This window comes from Lygodium microphyllum, chromosome 21, assembly GCF_053477565.2.
Source record: "Lygodium microphyllum isolate KBCC chromosome 21, Lygodium_microphyllum_v1.1.10, whole genome shotgun sequence".
Classification (NCBI taxonomy): Eukaryota; Viridiplantae; Streptophyta; class Polypodiopsida; order Schizaeales; family Lygodiaceae; genus Lygodium; species Lygodium microphyllum.
In genome coordinates, this window is record NC_141155.1 from 92,886,224 (window position 1) to 92,896,881 (window position 10,658).

The 10,658-nt window shown below is 37.0% G+C and overlaps 1 protein-coding gene across 6 annotated transcripts; it reads left to right on the top strand.

The window, feature by feature from the left end:
• Positions 1-498: 498 nt before the first annotated feature.
• Positions 499-10,194, top strand: LOC148018284 (protein NRT1/ PTR FAMILY 8.2-like). 6 transcript variants are annotated; one of them, XR_015687677.1, is made up of 6 exons: positions 499-1,169; positions 1,788-2,005; positions 3,418-3,959; positions 4,639-6,032; positions 6,322-6,441; positions 8,116-10,194. XR_015687677.1 is itself a non-coding variant. In XM_087661683.1 (4 exons), the coding sequence occupies exons 1-4, from the start codon at positions 1,022-1,024 to the stop codon at positions 5,489-5,491; spliced, it is 1,761 nt and encodes a 586-aa protein (XP_087517809.1). In that variant the 5' UTR covers positions 499-1,021; the 3' UTR covers positions 5,492-6,179. The 6 variants fall into 6 exon arrangements, 1 of the variants encoding a protein (XP_087517809.1); XR_015687678.1 differs by lacking the exon at positions 8,116-10,194 and having other exon boundaries at positions 499-733; positions 998-1,169; positions 6,322-6,814; XR_015687679.1 differs by lacking the exon at positions 8,116-10,194 and having other exon boundaries at positions 499-726; positions 998-1,169; positions 6,322-6,814.
• Positions 10,195-10,658: the final 464 nt, after the last annotated feature.

The window sequence follows — 10,658 nt, forward strand, 5'->3', positions numbered from 1 at the left end:
TGCATTAAGATATTGTACATCTTAATACATATATGGTGTTGTTAACGTATTAAGTTATGTACTAAGCCATGTTTAACTATAAATTTATATTCTTTCATTAGCCTTTGTTTTTTTAACCTTAGAGAGAGAGAGAGAGAGAGAGAGAGAGAGAGAGAGAGAGAGAGTGTGTGTGTGTGTGTGTGTGTGTGAGTGAGAGAGGGACGTACGTGATTGAAACCCGGAGTTTTAACTAATTTTATGGCTCTTTTGCATGGGCCGATACCTCCTCTCTCTCTCTCTCTCTCTCTCTCTCTCTCTCATATCGTTTTCTTTACATGCTGTTCTTTTTCGATTCGTCGGTGATTCTTCATGGGCATCTCTTCAGCCCATGCTGTTCTTTCTCCGATTCATCAGTAACCATGATGATGATTCATGGGCATCTCTTCAGCTTGGGTTTCACGCACGAATGACGATCCTCCATCTCACAAAGGGTGAAGGAAACATGTTCAATCAATCAGCTACAATATGATACTAATCAATTGGATACAAAATCGCTCTTGCATTAGCTCCGCTCATGCAGCATTAGCTTCTCATAATCAGTTTATGGAGTTCAAACCCTTAAAGATACTAATCGACCAGATACAGATCACTCTTGCCTTGGCTCCACTTACCCAGTGTTAGCTTCCCAAAATCTGCTTATGGAGTTCAATTAACCCTTACGAAGGGAAATCAACTGAAAGCTGCTAAGTTACCTGTAGTTGATTTAATCATTAAATTCATGAATCCCCTTTAAAAACCCATTAGCAAATGACCTTTCTTGCATTCTAGCAAACCTTAGAAATAGTCAAGTATTGCTGTTTTCCGTAATTGTTTCTGCTTGAGCAGCATAGGGCACTAACTGGAAGCATGTTGCTGATCCTTAATATGTTCTTTTAGCTGGATTCCTTTGCTGTAAAATATTGTTCCATCAATCAGATGTTTGGGAGTCTGAGCTCTTTTTATCTCATGTGAATGTCAGGGCCTGCATGTGTCTGGAAACAATATGCTTTCGTGTTGCCATATCAGAAGACATATTGTTCCTCCTGCCCAAAATCTGTGTGCCATGGGAAAGGCAGTCCATCAAGTTGAAGAAACTGCGGAACCTCAACAGAATTCCAAAGGCGGATGGCGGAGCGCAATATTTGTCCTTGGTAGCTATCTACATAGAATTTTTTAAAGTAGGCTTTGGTTTTTGAACCAATGAATAATTAATAAGCTTCTCAGTGCTTACCATTCAATTTTCACATATTGATAATGTGCTGTCACAACTTCAGATTGATTTGGAGCTCTCTCATGCCCTAATGACATTCAAGTAGGATAACTCTCAACCAACTGTCAGCTACTGTGGCCTTGAAACTATGTTCATTGACCAAATGCAGATGATTTAATTTTCTCAGTACAGTTGAGATGTTAATCAAGAAATGTTGATCTTGTAAAACTAGAGAAGTTTACTGTAACAGAGGGCAGCAGAGTTGTTATGTCATGGAGGGAGGAGATCTCGACGGAGATAAAATGGTTAATTACGAATGTAATATCATGCATGACTTCTCTTAACACATCCAGTAGCTACTTGATTTATCAAATTGCCATGCTGTGGACAGAGGAGATACATCAATCTATGATGGTGACCCTACATTTCCCAGTTATGTTAGAGTAGCTGCTAACAGTAAAAGGAATATCCCACCTACAATATTCTTATTGAAATAACACGAATGCATTTGGTGAAATAAATTTTTTTAGTACTCTAAGCTAGCTACTTGGCATTGCAGGAAATGAGTGCTGTGACAGACTTGTCATAGATGGCCTGACTATCAATTTGGTAACCTACTTAAAGGGACATTACAATATGTCCCAAGTTGCATCAGCAAGCACAATTCTTCTCGTCTCTGGCACATCAAACTTGGCTGCCTTGATAGGAGCCTTCATCTCAGACACTTACCTTGGGCGTTATTCCACGATCATCTGGGCTTGTGTCTTCAAATTGCTGGTGAGATCTACTTATCATTCTGCCTGATTTGACATAAGCAAAAGGCATACTGTCAGAATTGTGAATCTAGAGATAGTTACGCGACCGCACATTTTACACTGTTAAGTAGAATCTGAGAGGAGTCCGTGCTCTCAACTTATTTTAATGGTAGCATCCTGCATGTTTGCTTTATGCTCGAGACTTAAGCTTGCCTCATGAAGAAAGCTTTTTTGCTAGATGCACTAAGCTTGTGCAGAACCTTGTGCCAGCAGTGCAATACCTAGAGCAATATGGAGTCCGTTTTCCTTCTAAAGAATAAAATCATGCACAATGTCATGCATGGACACACTCAACACACTACAGTTATTCCAGGATAAATGCACACAGAAAATTGTCTACATTTCTTGTATTTGACAGATACAGGATGCATTCCACTAAAGTCTTCTTATGGTGCTTAACCCCCAAGCTTTTTATAATTAGCTGTGTACAGTATCCTGGTGTACTTAATTAGTTCTTGTATGCTGCTTCGTTCAATAACTACTTTAATTTTATCAATCTATATGCTGACGCATCTCATTAGCTCAAGTGTTCTGCTGCTTTCAATATCTACTTTGAAGCATCTCATTAGCTCCAGGGTGCTGCTTTCAGTATATACCTTGAATTTATGGTTGTATATGCCTAAGATTGTAAGCTTGAATCCTGGGTTCCTAAGTTCGATGGTGGTTTCACTATAGCAAAAAACTACTGAACAATCAAGGAAAACCATGATTCATCTGTTGGCAGGAAAACTCCAAAATATATTGACACAGCATAGTGTCAAACATATGTGGTTCATTTTGCTGATTCATGGAAAAGCATTCTCTTGGAAGGAAAACTCGCTGCAGCATTTGAAAGAAAATTTTGACGATTTCCCATGTGGGAAAAGGCCCGGGCTCTTTTGACTTGTTTTTCCCTATACACAGGAAGTTTTAGACATTCCCACATTGTGAATTACGACAACATCATGAGCTTCTATGAGGGAGGGACCGTATACCTACCTAGGTGCGGCTGGGTCAGGGTGATGCCAGCCTGGGGTGCAGGGCCAACAGCCCCTGCCCCCAGCTGCACCTAGCTAAGTATGCGGTGCCTCCCAAGCAGAAGTTCAGGATGTTGAACAGTATTATAGGGAAAAATGAGGGAAGACCTACTTTCCTCACATGGGAAAATGTCTAAAACTTCTTGTGATAGTGTTCAACATCATGAGCTTTTGTGAGGGAGGGACCTAACACCCAGCTAGGTGCAGTTTGGGGCAGGGGGCTGCCACCCCGGGCAGTCATAATTCACAATGTGGGAATTATAGTGGGTATTTGTCTAACTTACTGTGGTGGTGCCAAACATGTGTACTCATAAACCACTAGTGTGTTCTGGAATTGATCGTGTTTACTTTTTTCCAGGGAACTCTTCTTCTCACTGCGACTGCAGTTTTCAGTGGTGCCCTGACACCAACAGAACCTCGTTCCCATCCATCCACAGGACAACTTGCCTTCCTAGGATTTGCACTCGGCTGTATTGTTATTTCAGTAGGAGGAATCAGGCCCTGCTCCTATGCCTTTGGCGCAGATCAATTCAAAAAAGATGACAAAATCAAACTTCAGAGTTACTTCAACTGGTATTTCTTTGCTTTGTATGTGGGATCCCTGATAGGCTCCACGTTTCTGGTGTACGTGCAAGATGATGTGGGTTGGGCATGGGGTTTCGGTGTACCTAGCATCATCTCAGGGTTTGCTATTGCTATACTTCTGCCGGGAATTCCTCTCTACAGACATGTCCATCCCATGGGTAGCCCTTATCCTCGCTTCCTCTATGTTATTGTGGCTACAATTGTTAAAAGAAAAGCCACATTGCCACCAGATTCCAATGATCTATATCAAGGGTCAGATGGGGCAGCAATGGATAAACCTGTTGGCAGCAAGTTATCACATACAAATAAGCTGAAGTAAGTCTATGCAATGAATTTCAGTAAATATGCATGTGATTGGGAAGTTTCTGTTATTCATGTAATGATATAATCAATTAGTTATTAAGGTGCAAACCATAAAGGGACCTTCTGATTAGTTGATGGAACCTGTCTCATTGTTTTCGGTAAGCAATAAAATCTGTGCAGATGGTAATAACTGCTGTCAATGAATTGCTTTGAATCTGAGGAGAATAGGTGTATACTAGGTATTAATCCATCCATCTTTATAGAATGTAGTTTTGGGGCCAATTCAAGTGCTTTAGAGAGTTTTCAAACGAGGGATTTCCTGTTTGCTTGCACATATTGTAGGGGCTAAAGATCTAGCCATGAATGGTTGGCATCTTGTGTTTCTAGAAATTTGTAATAAGCAATCCGAATTCAGTTATTTGGAATGATGTGCTTCATTTAACTCTTGCTTGGACAATTGACGGAAGAAAATACAGTGGTAATATTAATGGAAGCGAGTACACACTGGAGTTATATAAATCGAAGCAAGTGCACTGAGTAACATTAGTGGAAGCAAGTACACTGAGTAATGTTAATGGACAATTGATGAAAGCTTTGCTTGGACAATTGATGGAAGCAAGTACACAGACAATATTATGTAAATTGGTGGTTCTCATCTGGCATTCTGATCTTACATACCACTTGTGTGCAGGTGCCTAGACCATGCAGCGATTAAAAGAAAAGGGGACTTTGACCAGAATGGAAATCTGAAAAGCCGTTTCACTCTCTGCACTGTCCAACAGGTAGAGGAGTTCAAGTCCCTGGTGAGGCTGGTGCCAATCTTGCTGATAGACATGCTCGTGACAGCAGTACTTGCTGATCAATCTGGTGGGTTTTACGTTTTCCAAGCTAAAACCATGGACCGCCACCTATTCAGCCACTCATTTCAAATACCCGCAGCATCCATAATCATGTTTACCTCACTAACCCATGTTATATGGATGCCAATCTATGACAAAGTGATTGTTCCTGCATTGAGGAGAATCACAGGAGATCATCGAGGAATCACATTGCTACAAAGGCTGGGCACTGGCATCTTCTTATCTGTAATAAGTCTATTTGTGTCTGGCATTGTGGAAACAAAGAGGAGAGGAATTGCGAATGGAGGCCTGAATGCGGTATCAGGGGTTAGTATGGATGGAAGAGTGGTGGTTCCATTATCAGTGTTCTGGCTCGCACCGGAGTTGTGCTTGAAAGGCCTGAGTGATGCCTTTAGAGCAGTAGCCCAGCTAGAGTTTCTGCATAATCAGCTCCCCGAGAGTATGCACTGTATCGGAGGGGCGATCTACTGGTGCAGCAAGGGCTTAGGTAGTTACTTGGGCACCTTCTTACTGCAGTTTGTGCACAAATTCACTGGCAAGCATGGTCAGGGTGATTGGCTCACTGACAACCTCAACCGTGGACATCTTGACTATTTCTACTACTTGCTTGCTGCTTTTGAGCTGCTCTTCTTTGTTGCCTTTCTGCTAGTGTCTCGCTATTACACATATAAGCAGTACCATTAGAGATGGGAATTCTTTTATCATCTCAATTTGCAGAGGATGGTCTATTTCGATTCACATAAAGCTGGTCTCAAGTTGGATATTCTTTCAATTCTTTTGCAAGATTACCCACCTGCATAGATTGGTGCAGCTGTGCAAAACATTGTGCATGATTTGATCACTCAGCTTATTTGATTATTTTTTGCATCCTTCATCTCACATTCACTTTAGGTAGAGCTAGTACTTGACAAAAACGGAGGTTTAATGTGATTAATTGTGCTGTTATAATCTACAAATCTATGTCTTTGCTTGAAGAATGGTGTCTTGCAGCTCAGCTCAAGGCTTAGATGAAAAATGGTGGGAGAATGGCTTCAATCTGAAGATTGTTATACCTTCAGATCTCAGTCCCATCTCAATGCTTGAAGATGGTGTCTTGTTCTTTAAGTTTGCAGGATGAAATATCCTCAACTAATGCATGTATATACCATCATGGGAAGTATTTACTCCATAAAGGTGGATGGGCGTTGCAATCATAGATCTTGCCTCTCACTCACTTAGAAAATAGGTATGTAGTCTCCTTGCTAATAGTACAAACTATGTACCCTATGTATCATTTCTTGAATGTCATACATGCAATTTTTAAAGATGTTTGTGTACATCAATTGCTTTTTTCATCCTTGCTGGTGCCTTTCTTTTGTTTGTTGCACATTGTTTTTTGAAGTCCTTGGATATGTCATCATACTTGTTCACCTTTCTTGTCCATGTGTTTGATTACAACTATGCTTGTGCTCTTCATCATCCTCCCATTTTGTGAATGGGATATAATCTGATTCATTCATTTGAATGATTTGCAGTGGGTCCATTTCTTCTTCTCCTGAAGGCAAGCTAGCTTCATCCATCTTCTCAGAGCATTACATATTTGTCTAGCCTGTATGCATTCCCAGAACAGATACCATATGTATCAAAGGGAAGAGGTATCCATCCCTTAAATCACTTTGTTCTTAGTCTGAATCCCTTCCACAAAACAATGTCTAATCTGGTTAGACACACAAAAACTTCCACAAAACAATGTTTAATCTGGTTGACTGTATGCCTGCCATAATCTTTTAATCCTAAGCTTCCAAGTCCTGCACCTAGAGAGGACAATACTGTTTAATCTTGTTGACTTTGTGTCTGTCCATACTCTTTTAATCCTAAGCTTCCAAGTCCTGCACCTAGAGAGGACAATACTGTTTCAATTTTGCCATGCAACCATTGTTAGACTTGAAAATTTCCCTCCTTTTGCATCTCCAGGCACTTCCATAGTAGCACAAGGAACTTTAGACACCTATCCATATAGAAAAAAAAGAGAAATTTTCTAGATACTTATCAAAGTATCTAGAAAAAGTCTCAACTAGTAAAAGTGGAACAATTTACAAGTTAGTGATATAGTAAAATATTCCTATATAGGAATTTCAAAATTCTCTAGTTATCCATGTAGTGAAAATTTACTATATAAACAAACTAGTTAGAACTAATCATATAGTATTTTTTATATATAAGAAAACTAGTTGCAATCATGTAGATAGTTTTAAGAATTACTATTATGGTAAAAAATATAAATTAAAATAATAGAAAGAATTAAAAGATGTTATCTTCATTAATAAAGAGGTCAAATCAAGATGCATATATCATCAATACTCAAAGGTTTATTGTGATTTTTTGTGAAGTGAATTTTCTCTTTATAGAGTAACCAATCCACGAGAGCTTTTCTCATGGCTAGCAATGTTTGCTCATTGCGTCCTCCTAAAAAAGTAGGATCTCTCTTAATAACACCATATGTAGATTTTAATGATGCATATAGCTCATCAATGGATTGGATGTCTAAATATTTGAGGACAATGGTTTCTTGGTCTTCCTCTTCAAAGGCATTAACAACTTGCATTTTAGAAATACAACATAGATTAGTGTGCTACTACATCATAAGTTAATTAGCTACTCTATTGTCTTAATATTTAATAACATTGAGTTATTGATGAAGTTCTTGATGGCAATTCTATATTAGAAGGATCCACACTTTTTGATGGCTCAACATGGTCAAGAGCCTATAGTATAGACAAGAAAATAAAGTTAACAAAATTAAATTATTCCACATTTAGTAAAAAGAAATGCAAAGAAGTACCTTAGATAATTTCTTATTTTTGCCCTTACTCTCCTTTTGTTGTTGCTTACTTTGCTGCATTTTCTCACTCATCTTATCATAATAATTTTGTAATTAGATGTAATGTATTAAATACATATATTAAAATAAAATATCAAGAGATGGCTAAGCATACATTTCGTACACGAAGACTTTTCCGTGCTACTTCAACCTCCTCAGGATCTTGGATCATATCTTGTGGAAGAGAGTGTTCACTACTACATGAACCCTATAATACAAGAAAAGTAAAACTTAAAAATGAAATATATTTTAATTTAAAAGTATAAAAATTTAAGAATATATGTATATATTCCTCATACAGATGGAATTCCTTTTAGTAGCTCCATAAAACTATGATTTGAGTTTAAATAGTCCTAAAACATAAGTTAAGTGTTAGAGACAATCAAATGGAAAAAGACTACAAACCAAGGTATACTAACCATTTCATTATTTTTTTGACATTTTTCAGAAGCAGAAATTGAAACAAGAGGCGAAACATCATTGTGAGATTCCAACTAGTGCAAGCAAGAAAATTGAAGTTAATATCAAAAACTAAAAAATTCAAATATTTAAATATTTAAATGAGTGAACAATGTACATACATGTGTTGCACTATTCTCAAAAAAGACACATTGTTTTTCCACCATAAGTTGTGGATAATATATCTCGTCACTTGTATCCTAAAATTTTAGAGAAAATATAATGAAAGGCAAATATATCCAAGAAACTTAAAGTGGAATGATTATAATAAAGATAAAGATAATAAAAATTATACAATAGAAAAAATAAAACTTGAGATGAAAATTACAAATCTTACCGGTTTTTGTTGCATATCTACTTGCTCGAAGCTATGATTCTTCTATTAAAAAAACATAGTTGTGTCAATCAGTACTAATTTCTTATGTATATAATCTATGGTGAGAAAATTTTGATAAATAAGTATGCTTACCAAAGATATATCCACCAAAGATGATATTTTCCTCTTGAGTTTCTTTCTGAGATTTTGAGCAACAGAAAGATAGTACAGATATACATCCTCCTTTTTCCAAAGGTAAGTAGCACCAGGAAACTCAAGGGGTAAAATTTGATCATAGTTTTGATCTATGATCTCTAAATTCTATGTTTGTCATCTTTATTATTATGAAACCACAAATCCTTGCCAATCTTATGGCCCTTGACCCAATTATACACTTTTCTGTGATTAGCACAATACCTAACATTTTGTGTATCTCGATAGTATTTGAGTAAAAATGGTTTTCCAAACTCATCTTGGTCTTCTCGGACTAATCCTTTTAGGTGGTTTGAAAATCTGGTCATATGTAGGAGTCTTCATCAAATATACATCCCCTATTTGTATACTCTTGATTTGCTTTTGAGGTGGCAACTGGACACTTTTACTTTGTATTGAAACTGGTTTGCTCATGCTCATTGTTTGTTCGGAACTATCATTATTTGATTTCAATTCCTCAATTTTTTTTTGCAGAGTGATGATAGTTTGCATCATTGAATCTAGAGTTTGTTGACTTGGGGAGGCCATGAGACAAGCTAAAATTAAATCAATAAACTATGTTAATATTCAACCAATAAATAATCAATCAATCATATAAAAAGGATACAACAATGATCACACTCTCTTTTTCTCTCTCTCTCAATGATTTTAATGGGCTTTTAAGTTTTAAAGAAAAACACCATACAACAATACAATATACAACTATACAAACCATGAGACAAGCTAAAATCAAACAAGATACAAGCTAAAATCAAATTTATAACTTTATATGCTAATATTCCTCAAACAAGAGATTCTATCCATACATTAATCTTCTTCAAGCAAGAAATATTCTCATTCTTTATAAAAAGAAATAACAATAATCACACATGCACACTTACACACAAAGGTCCAACTACCTGTACATGAGACACAACATGAGCTATATCCATGAGATACCATCCTAATATACAAATACCCATAGATAAAGCATTATGATATACACAATGGGATGGCGATCAAATAATGATGTCCATTATGACCAATGCTACTAGCACCCGTTTGGATCTCCAAGAATGCAACACACACACACACACTCTCTCTCTCTCTAAAGCAGTCAAGTTACATCACATGATCTCCACATTATTGGAACATCTATAGACTCTCCAATTGATAATGTTACTCTCCTTCTCTTTGTAACTTCAAAGTTTGACATTACCATGCTATACAAGTTCCAATCCCTCCAAATATCTTCATCAAGATCAATTCTCCATGTACTTCTATTATGATTACACTCCAACCATGACAATTTGCACCTTTTTTCTTCATGATTTACCGAGTCTCTTATCATTGCATGAATGTACTCCCCATCCATGTCATCATCATGTTTTCTTGCCAACACAATATCATATTTTTCTAACCAGGGAGGTATACAACCAACTGCCCCTATTTGTAATAATCGTGTTCTTTGAATTAGATCTTTTACCTCATATGCAACAAGTCTATAATGTAAAGGTAAAGGAACAAACTTATGCAATAAAGAACTCAATGGTCTTATGCAATCCCATGTAAATGGAAGCTGTTGAGTTTATAGTACACTCATTCCCATGATTAGATCTATAAGTAAGCATTCTTCATTTTCTTTTACAGTTATGCATTGCTTGTAATATTCTCCACTAAAAAAGGTGTAATACTCTCCATCCCATTGAATGGAAAAAAAATTAGTGAGTCTTGCTTTCCAATGACCTATACTTTCTAATGTACTACAAAAAGTGTCAGTTTTTACCACGACCTCATCTGCGATCTTGTATATTTCTCCATTATAAAGAATTCTTCTATATGTGGTAACTAGATGTCCTACTAGTGCATTCTCTTGAAGACCAAGAAATTGCGCAATATATTTTTGTTCTTCTGATGAAAGGGGCCTACGTTCTCTTCTCTTTTTTGTGATTAAAATGCATTTTTCACGCAAAAAAATGTTACAAGGATATTGGGAATCACCTCTTTCAAAAAGTTTCCACATC

What these genes read in the sequence shown, in the direction of transcription:
- LOC148018284 (XM_087661683.1), top strand. Translation starts at nt 1,022, where the DNA reads ATGCTTTCGTGTTGCCATATCAGAAGACATATTGTTCCTCCTGCCCAA. An exon ending in GAGCGCAATATTTGTCCTTG is followed by an intron (nt 1,170 to 1,787) that starts GTAGCTATCTAC and finishes TTGGCATTGCAG; the next exon opens with GAAATGAGTGCTGTGACAGA. An exon ending in CTTGTGTCTTCAAATTGCTG is followed by an intron (nt 2,006 to 3,417) that starts GTGAGATCTACT and finishes ACTTTTTTCCAG; the next exon opens with GGAACTCTTCTTCTCACTGC.